This window comes from Perissodus microlepis, chromosome 22, assembly GCF_051167445.1.
Source record: "Perissodus microlepis isolate ML-2025 ecotype Zambia chromosome 22, ASM5116744v1, whole genome shotgun sequence".
In the NCBI taxonomy this organism is placed as follows: domain Eukaryota; kingdom Metazoa; phylum Chordata; class Actinopteri; order Cichliformes; family Cichlidae; genus Perissodus; species Perissodus microlepis.
In genome coordinates, this window is record NC_140481.1 from 16,611,491 (window position 1) to 16,628,577 (window position 17,087).

The following is a 17,087-nucleotide window of genomic DNA, read 5'->3' on the forward strand; positions in this document are numbered from 1 at the left end:
GACAGATGAGACCAAAGTGAAGATGTTTGGCCATAATGTACAGCACCAAGTTAGGAGAACACCGCATATTAGCACAAACACATCAAGTGTCACAATGATGGTGGAAGTAGCCACATGACCTGAGTCGACCAAGACCTCGAAGAACACAAGTCAAATGTGGGTCATGCGACAGGATAACGCTCTCAAGCAGAGCAGCAAATCTCCAGCTGGATGTCTGAAAAATACAAGAATCAAGGAGCTGCAAAGGCCCAGTAAACATCCATACCTCAACCTCATTGAAAAGCTGTAGTGGGAGCTTAAGAGAGCTGTGCATAATCAAATGCCTGCAATCCTCAATGAACTGAAGGTTTGTAAATAAGGCTGGGCCAAAATTCCTCCACAACGATGTGAGAGTCAAACAAAAAATGATTACTTCAAGTTAGTGCTGCCAAAGGTGGTTTTATAAGCTGCTGAATCATGGGCTGTACAGGACTGCACAGAGTGCTGTGAAAACTTTCTTTTTCACAGGACTGGATGTATGTTTATTTATAATGTGCTTTTAACCTTCTTTTCCTCTGAGGTTACCCGGGCCTGTCATCATCCTGTGCTGAATATGTAAAGCAACGGCACTTTGATCTCTACCTCATAAAAAACTATATCTTTAATGCCGACCTCAAAAGAGCATTTTTACTCTGACATTTCTGTTCTTTCTTCTCAAAATTCTTACATCTAAATCCATTTTGAATCTCTTTAAAAAAAATAACCTCAACATAAGGGTACTTTATTGAGGCAGGTTAAAGTCAAAGCTGAGTCAATTTTCTTTCAGTGTCCCATGAGGCCAACCATGCTGAATTGGTGGATTTCAACTGATGCTTTGCTCTTAATTGACATTTCCCTGAAAGGGAGGGCGTGATGGTGTGTGGTGATACTGGGGTGGATGGAGAAATGTGCCTTCAGCAGAAATGTGACTCCCTCTCGATATTCATCATGCGTGGCCTAACTGTCTGCTCGTCTATTTTGCTTGATTATGCATTTATATCTTAATGTTCATAAGTAGAAAGAAGCAAATGCGTCTACTTGGTGGATCTTAACAGGCCTCTTAAATATATAGAAGAGCCGTAACAGAACGTAAAAGTGAAGGCAATGAAAAAGGACATCATACATATCAGATAACTTTAAAAATCTGGATATTATGCAGTATCAGTGGTCTCTTTGACTGAATTTGGGCATATTATATTTTCCCAAGCACTAGTCAGCATTGTCATCCAAATAGCTTTGTTATTTGTATTAGTAATAAACAATATATCAGTGAATTATTTCAAAGGATTTTTGTCTTTATTTGAGCCAAGGAGCTAAGTGGGGTTGGTGGTCAGAAAAAATGGAGGGAAACTGAAAGGGGGAGTAACACTTTGTGCTTAGTGATTTTAGGATCTTATTTTCCTCTGACATTTGCACCAATCAGGCACACTCCTTATAGGTGAAGTGAATAAATAACATTTATTCACTCATTACAATGCTCTGCTGGGAAACCTGGGGTCATAGGGTTAATGTATATATTAGACGCAGAGCAGAGTTCTGCATGGCAACAGCTCTCCCCGAAGGCAGCAGCCCCCCTATTAGAACAGAAATACTCAGGAGTATTATTGAGGAGCACTTGAGGTTTTCACCCCAGATGTTGATGCGATCTTGACCTACGGAGGCTCTACACCCAGGCCCTGATTGGTCAGAGCTATTTTTGGCAGCACAAGGGGGGACCTCCTTGACATTTTGTTTTAATGTTGTGACAGATAAGGGTACATATCCAACATACTGGAGAAAATGTGATAATGTCCACACCATTTATGTAACTTTACCTCTCTGCAGCACCACTGTGGATTTTGAATCAAACAATTTGGAGCCTGTATTTCATGAATAGTTAATGAAATAGTTTTATTAAAGCTCAAATTCTGCACTTTGTGCTTCAAATCAAACGACTGTTTGATATAAAATCTACTTGGGTCTTTTAATGCTACATGTACGTTTGTCTGATATTAATGCTCATCTGTGGCTTGTGAACAGGATGAGATGAGTTTTGAAGGGTTTGTTGCATCATAGCAGAAGTAGATTTTATAAATATGCAGTCTGGTTGTAGAAACGGATACGATGACTCATTGAACTGTATAGAAATTGCTGTATGCAAGGGATAGTATTGTATTGAGGTAAATGCAGAGTTGTGTTTCTACGGGAATGTTGTGTCTGCATTTTGTAAAAGTCAAGCTGTCGATCCCGCTGTCTGTGCTCTAACTTGTTTCCTGTCATAAAGCACACGTCAATGAACCCCCCTGAAATGCTGCTCCAACGAATCTCCTCCTCAACGTATTACACACAACGCTTTGAGTTAATTGGAGAGGAAGGAGAGGGTTTAGTCAGCACATTGCTCAGCTGATGAATGACCAAAATGCATTGTTTGCCGAGAGTCATCTCAGTGTATTTTTCAAACTATCCCTTCTGTGGCTGGAGCACTGTTTACGCATCAGTGGGCTAAAAAATATACAATGGTAATTAGGAGGTGTCTGTTTATTCACGCGTGGTGTCCGGTGTCTTTCTAGCTGTCTAAGATCTGCTCTGTCTTTCTATTTGTCTCACTATTGGGAAACTGCGGCTGGGCAGGCAGACAAAACAAAAACAATCTGAGAAGTCGCTCACTGACTCACATCTCACATTCAGTTGAGAAGAGTGAAAGTGAGACGTGTTTTTTTTTTTTTTACGAGAGCACGAGTTAGACCATTCAGATCAACTAAATCTTTACTGCTGGATTTTAATCAGCTAAATTGATAATGAAGGTTAATATTATCAGCTGATAATTAGCTGTTTTTATATTGAAATTTCTAACGGCCAATAAGTGAAAAAGAAAGAAAGAAAAGAAGAAATGAGAGAAGCACCCATAAACCGTGTTACGAGTGTTGGGGTTGCATCGTTTTTCTACCAGAGAGCACTTTCCAACTTTCCTGTGAGACACAGTCAGCTGATCCAAGAAAAGTCAGGCAGAGTGTGAACAAGTAAATAAAAAACTAAACTCAAACAAATCTGATTGTTTCATGTGTCTAAAAAAAGAAAGAAAATCAGCCGATATTTTGGAATATCAGAGTTTTAAATCACCTAATATTGGTGTCAGTATTGGTCTTAAAATTCGCAAAAATCAGCCAGTCTCTATAATTTATTAACATTTTGTAAATTTGTAAAATATATTTAGTTATTATATACTTATTAATAATTGGGAAGTATATACTTATTATATACTTTCCATTATATTTAACGTATTATATTTATTATGTTTAATCCATCCATTCATCCATTCGCTTCCGCTTATTCTTTTCAGTGTCGTGGGGGACGCTGGAGCCTATCCCAGCTGTCATAGGGCGAGAGGCGGGGTACACCCTGGACAGGTCGCCAGTCTGTCGCAGGGCCAACACACAGGGACAGACAACCATTCGCACTCACATTCACTCGCACATAGTGGCAATTTGGATTATCCAATTAACCTATCCCCACAAGCTGCATGTCTTTGGACGGTGGGAGGAAGCCGGAGTACCCGGAGGGAACCCACGCAAACACGGGGAGAACATGCAAACTCCACACAGAAAGACCCCGGCCTGATGGTGGAATTGAACTCAGGACCTTCTTGCTGTGGGGTTATAGCAGCCCTTTAAAGCAGTACTTAGCCACCCTTTTTGTCTGATTTTAATAAGTTCCTCTTCATCTGTCGTCATGTTCCAAATGTGGTCTTTTCACTTGTCTTAAATAACTTTTCAGTAGCTGGGACCACATCCTCATTTGTAGGAGGCGTGAGCATGAATTGAGCCTGTGGTTTTGGGGAAAGGCCTCAGAGGGGAGTAGCATTGGGCCGGGCCAATCCGCATGCACTAATGAGAGGTGAATAAATTGAAAAAGGGAGCGAGGAAAAGCCGACAGAACGCCAAAAAGGATGAATGTGTGGTCCTGCTCCTGAAATTCAGATAAATTATTTCCAATGAAACATACTCTTTCAACACTTTCACACACTTAATTTACTTTTTAGTATAGACCATATTTTTAACCCGTTCACACTATTTTTTAGAAATAGTACAACATCATTGCAAACACTTCTTCTATGCTCCAGCTTTGCTCACCTAATAATTTATTTCCTCCCAGGCTTCTGATTGGCCTACAGTTATATACATACAGTCGCTTTGGCGTGGTCTTGGCAGCGCTTGATGTAGTTTTTAAAGTTTTCGTGTGGAGGGAGATGTGTTTTAGACGGTGTTTGTGTGCATTCGATTTAAAGAGTAAAAGCAGAAAGCCCCCATTTAAAAATATACCCATGCACATGTCAATGTAGCCTCATCTACGTCGACTTGCTACAGCTTTTTAATATAGTAATGAATGACTATGTGCAGCTGTATATTCTCAGCTGTATATTCTTCCAAAGAAATAAATCCACATATTGCCTCCTGTCTATCTGTGCTGTCTTCCCTGGACATTTGTTAGTTTTTCCTGATCAATCAGTCAAGAGGTCACAAAAAAGATCTACTCATTTATTCTTGCTCCTGCCTGTTATTTTTGATGTTTTCTTACACTTCATGTGAACCGAAGAGATGGTGATGGACTGAGACAAATCAGGTCTTTCTTATCATTTCTTCTTCTTCTGCTGAACATAAATAGGTTTCCAGTTTCTTTTTGTTTTTGTTTCACATGGCTGTTGTCCTCTTTCCCAGTGGAACATTTCTCAGTGGAAACGGTATACAGATCAGGCTTTGTGTGCTTCTCAGTTCAGCTGTTGTCGTCTGACCTGCTGCTGTTTTGCAAAGCAGCTTTTTAATGCAAACGCTTTAAATGCATTTCATTTCTCACACATTAGCCCAGTTAGAGACTTGTTGATCGTATTACTGAAGATAAAGGGCACCATTGTGCGAGGCTTTGAGAACTGGTTTGGGGTCCAGCAAGTGTTCTCTAACTTTGGGCTGTGACATGTTGACCAGCTGGACCAGCAGCTGCCACCTGGATAATCCTGCCTTGTTGTTCTAGATTTCAAATGGCACAAAGGGCAGCCAGGGAGTGGTTGTGTGTTTGTTCATTTCTCTCAGCTCTTTTTTGCTGTATCTTTTACCCACTTTGTTCTCAAATGGTCCTTCCATGTTCACTGTTATTGTGCTGTGGATCATGTTGTGGAGCTGCAGAGTTGCAGTATGTGGTTAAAGCCAAAAGCAAAGCAGCTGAGCTCCATCACGCTATTGGGGTGATCTGTGATAATCTTACCATTGTTGAGGTAATCTCGGTGTGGGTAATGAAGTTCTTGTGGTTGTCTGACAGTTAGTTTTTAGTCTCACCGAGAATATGCGATTAAATAAATTCATTGTAGCTCTCTTGAGGAACCAATTATATATATATAAAAACAATAACATCATTAACGGATAATGAAAATAAAAAGAAACATTATTTTCTAATATAATCAGCATGCTGAGCCTCCTTTAATCGCACTTACATTGAATCTAACAATAACTTTTTCCGCCTGTTAAGTGGGACAGTGAGGTACAGTAGTGCCAGTGTTTTCCTCTTTTAGGCCCTACGCAATTCCAGAAACACAATAACATGAAATTAGAGTTGATGCCCTGTGCGTAGTGAGGAAAATATTGTTGAATGGCATCAAATATTTTGATGTTAACAGCTAATGTCTGCATGTTAGAACTTTACCGTGATAATAGATTCGGCATTTTAAAATGTTCCCTAACAGTTGTCCTGAACTTAGTGATGGAAATTCTGACTTCCCACATCTGCAGAGACACTGAAAAAAATTAAGTGTTTATATTAAGATGAGAGCGGCTTAAGCATGAGACAGAATCAGTCAGAATTTATGTTGTGTTTAATTTCAGGGGAGTTCTTCAGCTCAAGTGGCCATTACTTCTGTGGGGCGAAGTTTTTTTCCTAGCTGAACCGCAGGTTTCCATTTGCTATTGTCCTAATCTAAAAGATTATTTTAGATTATTTATTTTATTATTTTATCCATGATAATAATAATAATAATAATAATAATAATAATTATATTATCCATGTGCCATGAGACCAACCCTTCTGAATTTTTATTATATTATATAATCATATATATACTCCTGATGATTATATATGATTATATATATATATAACTGTGATGTTATATGTGGATGTTATATGTGCTGCGAGTGGAGAGCGAGACTAAAATATCATTAGCATGTCACAATAAAGGTTTATGGCAGGAATAAGCAGTACTTCTGATACACAAACCACACTCAGAAGATCAAGTGATTGCGGCTGTTTTTCTTGTCTTCTGATTTATCTTTAGCTGTTTTATTGATTTCATTGATCGTTCGCAGAGTTATTCAGGATGTTTCACAACAGAATGAAATAGTTTCTGGCTTGTATGTGGACCACATTTTTTGATAATAAAAATAAAAATACAATTAAATATGAAAATGAAATAAAATTTAAACATTTATTTATTCATAACTTTTATATACTCACTTTTTTTTCACTCAGAGAACTGCTGCTCATTGGATATTTTCTCTTCTTCAAACCATTGTCAGTAAACCCTAGAGACGGTTGTGCACAGAGTTGCTGCAATTAGCTTAATGATATCTAATGATTTTTGTCCTACTCACTGAATATGACATTGTGTTACAGATCAGCAAGTGTTTTCCTGCTTTGTGTGCAGTAATTTTTTGTGTTAGTGGTTAATCATGCAGAGACTAAACAATATATGTAATGAACTGTGTGTGTAACTGGTGTGTTTTTGTGTGTGTTTCAGTTTTCTTCTGGTGTTCAGCTGCTTAGTGCTGTCCGTGTTCTCCACCATCCCCGAACACCAGAAAGCCGCAAACCAAGGTCTCTTCATCCTGGTAGGTCCCCCTTCTTCCCTCTAGTTTGCCCTCTTATTTATACTTATACAAACACATTTATGGCAGCTCCAGTGCACATCATCACACGCTGTCCTTGCATGCATGCCGTCTCACTTGCTGCAGTCCATCCATGTGTGCTTGCGTATGTGCTTTTCTTTACCGTTAGCGGCGCAGATAGCCATGTAAGCAGGTGGGAGGATTCAGGTGTTGTTGACTGCGCAGGAAATCACAGACATGATGCACTAATCCTAATAGCTATCCCTTAATCTCCTCTCTTCCTCTGTACTTCAGCTGCTTTAGTGAAAGGTAATGGACACCCTTTTCCTCCTTCCTAACCTGACTCGTCCTCTCTCAGCCACCTTTTTCCCCTCTCTCTTCCCACCTTGCGCTTCATAACGTGTTATTTAATGGTAGTACTCTTCACTTCCACATTCCCTCCCTTCACTCTTTCGATCAATCACCTGGCCATTAGCAGACAATCACCCATTAGTGGATTTTACTTGCATGAACATTTGCTCTAATGACAGATTGGTTCAGCGCATTATAAACTGTCTGCACGGTCCAGAAACCTGAAAGCAGGAAAGACGCGTGGAAAATGGTTTGACTTGAGTCAGAACTCTAAAGCTGTTAAATTTTCAGTTTAGAAACTGAACATATGACACGAATATCCCAGGCTACGGTTTTTCTCTCTCAGCAAAGACCTTTAAAATGTTATCATGGGAAAGGTTTAATAAACAGAGTGCAGGGAATGTAAATCATGTTATGAAGATTCACATTAGTTCATGTGTTACTGTAAATGTAAAATATACTTCCCAGCTAGATGTTCATCACATGCAGTGTGACATATTGTGTACTTTTCATGTTACCATGATCCTTTCCACAGCACTGATATTTTTCCTTTTGTTTTTCTTTGTGGTCTCTCAACATAGAGGCTGTGTTGAGTTCACTTGAAAGGTAACATGGTCCTTTTGCCGAAAAAGGCGTTTAGCGTGTGGCTACAGCACAAGCTGAACATAACCATGATCAAAATGGATCACTGGCAACTTGATAGACGTTGGGCACATAAACACCAGATTGCTACTTTGAATAAAATAGACAGCTCTGTTTGGGAGGCAGTTGGTGAGCGTGACACTGGTTTAACAATTTAATGGGAACCCTGTAAAATGATGATTAGTTGAACAAACATAACTGACCCCTCTTTCACTCTGTGTGTGTCGCTTGCAGGAATTTGTCATGATCGTGGTGTTTGGCTTGGAGTACTTCATCAGGGTTTGGGCAGCCGGATGTTGCTGCAGATACCGAGGATGGAAAGGACGACTGAAATTTGCCAGGAAGCCTTTTTGTGTCATAGGTTAGAGTGTGTTTATTTGTGTTTTCCACCTGTTTTCTACTGATTTGGTGCTGAAAAAGCAGCTTAAAGTTGGAACCACTGACATTTATGGCATTAAGAGGGGGTGAAATTTCATAATTCACAGAAGGAGCCTGTAAGGGATGTTTCTCCTCTTATGGGAATTGCCTCTATAATAGCTACATTATGTCGCTGGAAAATATATGAAACTATTAATGTATTCATATAAAAGTATCCCTCGGGTGCTGTTTCTTTCTTGTCATGATGTGAACATCTTCTCTCTAGACTTCATTGTGTTCGTGGCGTCACTGGGAGTGATTGCAGCAGGCACGCAGGGCAACATCTTTGCTACGTCCGCCCTGCGCAGCATGCGTTTTCTTCAGATTTTGCGTATGGTACGCATGGACCGACGAGGAGGCACCTGGAAACTTCTGGGCTCCGTGGTGTATGCTCACAGCAAGGTGGGAATGAGAGGCTGATAAATATGCAGTTAGGTCCCTATGTTTTTGGACGGTGACACAAAGTAAGATTTTCAAAAGTAGCTTAAATAAGAGTTTTTCAAATCAAACAATGGCCAAATCAGTTTCTTAATTTCAGCACAACAGAGCAGCTTTTCAGTTACTGAAGTCAAAACTGGAGGTGGAGAAACCCACGAACAAGCAAGGAGGAAACATGGCTTTCAATGATGCCCCTGGGATCGACACTTCAGTCACTAAATGCAAAATTTCATCTGCATTTTTTTACCCTTGGTAAAAACTTTCAAGTAAAAGTGAAATTTGCACTTCAGTGGCATGGTGATTGTTTGATTTAAAATCCACTGTGGTGGTGTACGTTGTCCAAACTCATCATACACATGTTCTGCCATGTAAACACTGTTTATCTGGTTTATGTTTAAGCAATAACATTTCATTGATTAAGTTGTACACTGAAAATGAAAAGTAAGCTAATACACACTAGCCACTTGCAGCATTATGGATTATTATATGAGCAGAGAGGAGGCTGAGGGCTGCCATTAAAAGGCCCGCAATGACATGATGGGAACTAATGGGATAAATATCTCAATAGCTTTCAGCGTTAAGGAATATCTTGTGACTCTAATGGATGACCCGCCGTTGTTTGATTACATTCACAGGCCTCAAACATCAAACTCGCTGCTCATTTCTGGCAAATTAGCTGTTACCTTGTTGTGCTGACTTCATCGCCTGTCACCCAGCATTCGGTTGGAGAACACGTATATACGGCTGTCATGATGATAATGGTGATGAATTGATGCTTCAGCTGTCAGAGCAGCAAAGTCAAAGTGGAAGCCAAATGTGATTATGATGAGATTTTAGCCCATAATGATAATAGAGATACAGCAGAGACTGTGGTGGATTGTGATGCTGCTGACAGGTGTGACTAATACCACTGTCTGTCTCACAGGAGTTGATCACAGCCTGGTACATAGGTTTCCTGGTCCTGATCTTTGCCTCCTTCCTCGTCTACCTGGCAGAGAAAGACATCAACTCAGACTTCAACACTTATGCAGACTCCCTCTGGTGGGGGACTGTGAGTATTGCTAACTGTGCCCATATATGGACTCCCTTTGCAAACATCCCTTTATCATCTTATCATCTGTGATTCAAATGCTCGAGTATACCCAGATGACATAAACATAATCGAGGGCTTGCAAATATCACAGGACCGCTGGGATCTATAAATTAAGATTCAGGAGGTGGTAAATGTGTTGTTTTTGGCCAGTTTGTTTAAAGAAGACTCAGCTGTAGGTGAATGATTGTTGTGTTGTGTTATCTGAATGTGCATTTCACAAACCTTTAGGTATGTGAGCTGTGCATTTTGTCTGTCTGATTGTCAGCAAGACTGCAAAAAATCTGCCAGGCTGAGTTCCACAATGGAGCAAGAGCAATAGAAGAGCCCATTAAGTTTTGGCGTGGATCCACAGAGCTTCTATTAAACTTCTCACTCTTAGTCTTAGAGGAGGGTTCAGCGTGAGATAATTCACAGTGATTTCTAGTCACTGCAAAACATGTCATGAAAGATTGCTGTGGTTTTTAAATTGACAGAAATCACGGGTGGAAGTGAGTGCACTTTCATATCAGATCTTTTTTGTGGGAGTAACTTCAGCTTTCGTGAATATATGCTTGAAATAATTTGCTCTTTGTAAAAGAAACAGTGCAACATGTCAGTGCAGTTTTTGAAAACTGGCAATTTATTAGGCCTCTCCTATTTTGAGCTCGAGATCTGTATTTCTTCCTCTACTCAGATAACTTTAACTACGATTGGCTACGGTGACAAGACCCCTCATACGTGGCAGGGACGGCTCCTAGCTGCCGGCTTTGCTCTTCTGGGAGTCTCTTTCTTTGCCCTGCCTGCTGTAAGTCTCCTATATTTACTCACAGTTCGTGACTCCTTCGGCATTGCCCAAAGTCACGAGTTGCACTCCTGACATTAATTTGATCTTTGACCCTCAGGGAATTTTGGGGTCAGGCTTTGCCTTAAAGGTTCAAGAGCAACACAGGCAGAAACACTTTGAGAAGAGGAGGATGCCAGCAGCAAACCTGATACAGGTGACGGCCACAGCAAGAGTCTCAAAAGCTGTTTCATTCGCACTCAAGCAGGAAACCACACAGGCTGCTAACTTTCGCTGTTTTTATCGCTTTATGTTTTTTCTTCAGGCTGCATGGCGTCTCTACTCAACAGATGCCAAACACTCCTATCTAACAGCTACTTGGTACTTCTACGACAGCATGTTGCCTTCTTTCAGGTAGGCGCTCCTACTAGGCTGAGCACTGAGTGGATTCAGCCATCAGAAATCTGCGGGCACCTTTGGCCGTGTTTGGTTGGAGTGTAAAGGCAGACAGAGATTTTAGAGTTGCATCAGAACATTTCTCAAAAAGCAAATCCTGAAACATGTAGAGAAGTTTGTAGTTTGGTTTCTGCTCATGCGTTCATATCGCTGCACACGTCATGTCTGCTACCTGCAACCCTCTCTCAGTTAAACTGAGGATTGTAGTGACAGAAATGATTTTGATTTGCTCTCCATTTATTATTTAAGATTTCTGCCACCTCGTTTATTTTTACAGATTTTTCTTCTACGCAGTGGTTTCTTACATTTTGCATTTATGTATTAATTTGACTAATTTTTATTTGCTTAAAAGGAGGGGAACCTGAGAAACATGAAGAGACACGTGCATCTGTTTACATTTAAATTAAGTCAGACTTGCACTGCCCGATTCTTACTCTTCACACATGTACAGTACTGTGCAAAGTCTTGAACTACTCCTCATTTCTTTATGTTTTGTTACCTGGCAATTATCAGAGGAATGCTTTGTTTGTTTATTTATTTATTTTCTTAAGCCACTTAACATTGTCCTACGAATCATTCAAGCAAAAAAAAAAAAATAAAGCGCTGAACCAGTTCTGCTTCTGTGTCTAACAGACGACAAAGAACCAAGGTTAAATTGTATCAGTTTAAAGAAACTGAACATGTGGACAAATGGCAGATCTAATACAACTATCTGTAGCAGATGAGCAGTATCTGAAAGCTATGGCTGTTAAAATGGGGAAGAAATCCAGCAAAGACCTGACACAGGACTTAAGAGATGCATCTGGCCCTTCAGTCGATCCATCTCCTGTTCACTAAATCCTCATCAGAAGTAGTCTCAGTGGAAGGGTGGCTGCCAAGAAGCCATTATTAAGGAATGGAAACCTGAAGAAAAGGCTGAGGTATGCCAAACTGCACCAGAACTGTGCTGAAAAACAGTGGCAACAGGTCTGATGGAGGGATGAATTCAAATTTAGCATTTTGTTTAGAATCGTCAGAATTTATGGAGGAGGTCAGGAGAGAGGTAGAACAGTGTCAACAGCCATGTGTGAAACATGCTGAATCCTCTGTCATGGTTTGGGGGCTACATTTAAGCCAGAGGATCAAAAAGTGTCAAAACTGATGGAATTATGAACACAAAAAAGCCCACTGATTTAGTACCATATGGAAATCATCTGATTTGCAACAGCTTCATTTTTCAGGATTGCAGTGATCACAAACACATTGCCTATTGAGTGAAAGCAAACCTGCATAAAAAACACACAAAGAAACACTATCAGTCATGGATTGGCCTCCCCAGAGCCCAGACATCAACATTATTGATCATGCTGACAAAGAACCGAACAAAAGGTAGCCAACAGAAGAGCTTTGAATGTCCTTCAAGGAGTCTGAAGAAATATTACTGAAGACTGCTTAAAGACTCGATAAGAAAGCTCGCCTTTTCCCTAGTATTTTGTGTTTCCATGTATGTTTGCATGTGTTTTTAATATCTCTGTGCACCTATTTCCCATTTTCATAGCAAAATATAAACAAATCAGCTTTGGCTCAAGACATTTGCACAGTACTCTACATCTTAGATCTTTCATGTATCCCTCTTCTTTTGAGCGTTTGGACCATCGATTTGGCCTTTTTGTTAGTTTTTCCTCCATTTGTTGCCTTTTTGTTCATTTGTTCATGTGTTTTTTGTTTATTTGTGCACGTGGGTGTCAGAGAACTGACGCTACTGTTCAGTCACCTCCAGAGACAGCGTAACACCAAGAAGGTTCTCCACAACTCCTACCACACGCTGCTGTCTGGGCTGCGGCCCTACAGCTCCCCCTACCTGTCGGGGGACAGGTACGCAACAGCCTCACAGTACATCCAGGCAGGGTGACAAAAGTCTGCCTATAGTCCTGCTGTAGGCAATAAGACACAGAACAATACACTCAGCAGGTGTACACATGCAAAAGACACGCTGCTTCCAGAGCTTTCTGCATGGACGCCTTTTATCTAACAGTTCTTCACTAATGTGATCTGAGACCACTGTGTTGCAGGCCCTCCTGCTTCTCTGCATCTTTGTCTGCTTTAGCGCATACTCCTGCCATTTCCACCACCTCTTGCTGTTCACTCACCAGTTTCCTCTTCCTGTCTTCATCTTTCTTCCCCTATTATTTCCATCGTATCTTTTCCATGCCATCCATCCTCCATCCTCCATCTGTTCTCAGGAAGGCAGAAGTTCCATGCAGGTTTGTTCTCCAAGTCATGAGATGTGCTTGTTGAGTAAAGGGCATTCATAGCTGGGATAGATTCATTAGCATAAACTCAAACCAAAGTAACACAGGGCTGTTTATCTAATTTGTAAACAGTGGAGTTATGCATGAGAGCGAAGCACATTAAGGTTTTTGAATATTAAGTTTTGTTGGTAGGATTGTCTCGTTATTGAGGAGCTGCTGTCCCACCGTGATGTTTAATGGACTGTCTTGATGAATATACTCAGGTGAAGCATTCCCTTCTACCCTGGTATGACCCTTTCCCACCAACTGATCCCACCTAACTGCTAACTGAGCGTGTCTCAGTAATCCAAACTTGCCTCTCAGAAATATATTTTCCAGTTGAAGGTAAGGGAAGAGGCTGTTTGGACTATTGAGATGTTACACCTCACCCCTCCTCTCTCCGTTTCTTGCTTCTGCTGCGTTTTATCCTCACGGGTAACAACACGTACTCAGGTTGTGTCCCAGGACTTCTCCGCCATCCTCCCCCACTTCTTCCACTCCTCTCTTCCCCTCACTTCCTCTCTCCCTCTGCCTTGTGTGTCTCCCCAGTCAACTCCTCTCTAAAAAGCGGGGTCTCTTCCGGATACACGCTGGCCGCAAGCAGAGGTATCCACGGCAACAAGCCTGTGCACAGGGCACGCTAAATTGTCACAGATCAATACCTAGCATCCTCCTTTAACGGCACATCCTCCTTACCTTGCCTGAAACACCCAAATGATTGTGGGCCAGTGCAGTGATTTAAATGTTTCGTTCATGGAAAAAAAAAAGTCTGATGTGAAATTTTTTTAACAGTAACCACTTAAATTAAAATAGCAGGACTTAGCTGATGCTACAGCATTTCATTTTGTTTTAAACAATCAACAAGCTGCCATCTGAAACTTCAAACAGTCACTACGTTCTGGTCCACAAATGCTTGCGTGAATCCTTTATTATAAAAACATGCTCTCCTATGTTTTAATATGAGGAAATTTCTCCAAGTTCTTCTTTATTGTAATTGCTGGAGAATGTAGAGCTGGATGTTTTTGTTTTGGCAAAGAAGCGACGAAACCATGTGTTAAAATCGCTGCAGAAGTCGTGGGTGATTTACGGCTCTGACAAGTTAAACACATGGATTTTGAGGACATTGAGTATTCCCTTAAAAATCAGTGACTTTTTACTCTTTGAAAAGTCTGATAAATGTCATGCTCTAGTCTTGCTTCCTGCTTTCATTTCAGTTAGTCGGTTCAGTTTTTAGTCTCTTCTTGGAGAAACTGCTTAAATGATTAAGCATGCTTTCCACTTTCCTGTTCATATTAGTCATATTAGTTTGCATACAATGTATTATTTAGTGCTCAAATACTTTTGATTGCATGCAATATTCCTGCATGGCTGTGGAAAGATTCAGTAAAGTTCGTGGTCCTCAGTGGATCCAAATCATTTTACGACCTTTCCCAGCAGCATGCAAACTCCTTTCACTCTACCTCCCCCATTTCTTCTACTCTAACCAAAGCATTTCTCATTGCTTGAATGAAATGCGGTTCCCAACTACACTCCCAAGCTGTTTATATTTTCATTTAAATGGCCGGCTACCTTGTAACACATGCAAAACAAAGAGTATATCATCGTAAAAAACAAAATTCTTGAGCGAATGACTTGGCGCATGATGGTGCATGATGTTTGTGTTGCCTTATGGATCCGTGACAGGAACACGTGAGTGGCCATAGTGTTGGGTTGGACTACAAGTGCATGCTATAACAGCAGTGTTAGGAGTCAATCATCCGTAGAGGATGGCTGCTAAATAGCTTTTCTACTGTAAAGAGATGACCTCACGTATGGGGCTGACTTGTGGTGAGTGGTATAGAGTACTTAATGAGACACCTTTTATATGGCTGCACTTTGAAGCCAATATTTTGATGCTTATACACTCTGTTGAACGGATTAAGAGAGCTTTTCTGATGGTAGGTGGAGAATTTTTCCGCCGTCCCAGCACTAGTGCAAGTCTTGCATCAGGTTTCGGGTTTTGATTTTGCTGATTCAGGTGCTGTGATAGGCACATTAAATGAACAAATCCTCAGGGCAGAATGAGTTTCTAGCAATTCAGAGTGCTGCATTTGGACACTGCCTCCGTGATAAGTCAGCTAGTCTGTCTTTCGTTGGGACAAAATATAAATGTCTGTCCGTCTCCTTGCTTCGTCTGTTTGTATATGTGATGACTGTTTAGAAAGACAGGCCACATTTTTGGTGTTCTTCCACAATTACTAACAGACTCCTTTCCAACAAGCTCAGGCTGCCCTTCTCCCGCTTCCCTAAGCTCGCAGGATAACACGGTGTAGTGACCTGTAAAGTCAAAGGCATGGACATTGCGATCAGAGACAAAACTGCATTTATCCAAAATGAATACCAGTGCCTGCACATGTTTAACTCTTTCTACTTCGCTGTCAGCGGTAAAATAGGCTTTCGGGATCGGATCAGGATGAACAATTCCCGTTCATCCCAAACCATTCGGAACAAGGCTTCGCCGTTGCCCCCTAGCTCCGGTGTCCGCCGCTCTCCCAGCCAGGAGAACGTCCCCGAGGCAACGAGCCCAGGAAAGGTCCAAAAGAGCTGGAGCTTCAATGACCGCACACGCTTCCGCACCTCCCTGCGCCTCAAACCGCGTCCTCCTGTTGATGGTGAGCAGCCCTCACACACTTTCTATTCTCTTTGCATTTAAATGTGTCTGAGTAACTCACCGCTGCTCTGCACTAATAGAGGGACTCGGGGAGGACAGCGTGGAAGACAAACCATACTGTGACGTAACAATGGAGGAGGTGATCCCAGCAGTGAAGACGCTTATACGAGCTGTCAGGTGAGTCCTGCCATCAGCTGTACTTCCTGAAATTGAGGTTTTTTTTCTTTTTGTGTGAGTGTGAAATAAACATTTGGAGGTCCTTCCTTAATTTTTAAAATTGTATTTCTGTACTTGACATCAAAAACTTCAAACATCAAACACTAGTTTATCTGTATTTTGTTGCAGAAGCTTTAACTGTGGAGTTTTATTGGATAACATATCTTCTATTACAAGTATTTCCTTTATGCTTCAATCATCTCCTCTCTTAGTGACCACGCTGAAGTATAAAACTTGTATTTGCTGATCCATTGTTGTATTTTTGATCTTTTGTAATTTGTGACTTAATTAGAAACATCTCAAATGATACTGAAGTAATAATTTCAATACTGAAACCATACTTAATATAGTCTTTTATTGAGCTTTATGGTTGATTCCTTTGTCTCCATTGCACTACAGCCAAGTTTTAGTGATGACACTTTTAGCAGGTTGATGTTAGACATCAAAATATTCTCTATTTAATAAAAGAAAATAATATAAAGTCAACTACAGTCATTTGACAAAGAAACTATCTTTCAGCTCTGTCTAGGAGTCAGGATATAATAAAAAAATCTTTACACTGTCTCGTTACTTATTTAGCAAAAAACCTAGCCTGAATGCAGAAACACACTTACTGCTTCCAGTACCAGCATGAATGGACTTAACTGACCATCAGCAACTGTGCAGACCTCTGTGAAAACAGAGGTTTGGGCAGTTTGCATATTTGCAGATTAACCTTGTGAATATTCACAAGTGGAAAACTAATATAACTTGTTGGGACAAAATCCTCCTCTCTCTGTAAAGAACATGGCAGCATGGGTTATTTTTGAAAAGCTGTATCTGAACACAAAAGAAGTCTTCTGGAAAATCTCCTTTGGACAGATGAGACTTAGGAGGAGATGTTTGGCTATAATGCACAAAAACCACCTGCAGCATATCAGCACCAACACCT

General features: G+C 40.7%; 1 protein-coding gene across 4 annotated transcripts in view; it reads left to right on the forward strand.

Annotated features, from left to right (window-relative positions):
* kcnq4 (potassium voltage-gated channel, KQT-like subfamily, member 4) overlaps nt 1-17,087 on the forward strand; it is a 52,206-nt gene that overhangs the window by 24,470 nt on the left and 10,649 nt on the right. For 2 of the 4 annotated variants that reach the window (XM_084919239.1, XM_084919235.1), the window contains exons 2-11: nt 6,776-6,866; nt 8,091-8,217; nt 8,500-8,675; nt 9,637-9,762; nt 10,478-10,588; nt 10,686-10,781; nt 10,890-10,978; nt 12,749-12,874; nt 15,712-15,941; nt 16,021-16,117. In XM_084919239.1, coding sequence (XP_084775365.1) covers nt 6,776-6,866; nt 8,091-8,217; nt 8,500-8,675; nt 9,637-9,762; nt 10,478-10,588; nt 10,686-10,781; nt 10,890-10,978; nt 12,749-12,874; nt 15,712-15,941; nt 16,021-16,117 — 1,269 coding nt within the window. Of the gene's footprint in view, nt 1-6,775; nt 6,867-8,090; nt 8,218-8,499; nt 8,676-9,636; nt 9,763-10,477; nt 10,589-10,685; nt 10,782-10,889; nt 10,979-12,748; nt 12,875-13,242; nt 13,264-13,839; nt 13,897-15,711; nt 15,942-16,020; nt 16,118-17,087 lie in introns of all 4 variants that reach the window. The other 2 variants (XM_084919238.1, XM_084919236.1) reach the window with 2 other exon arrangements.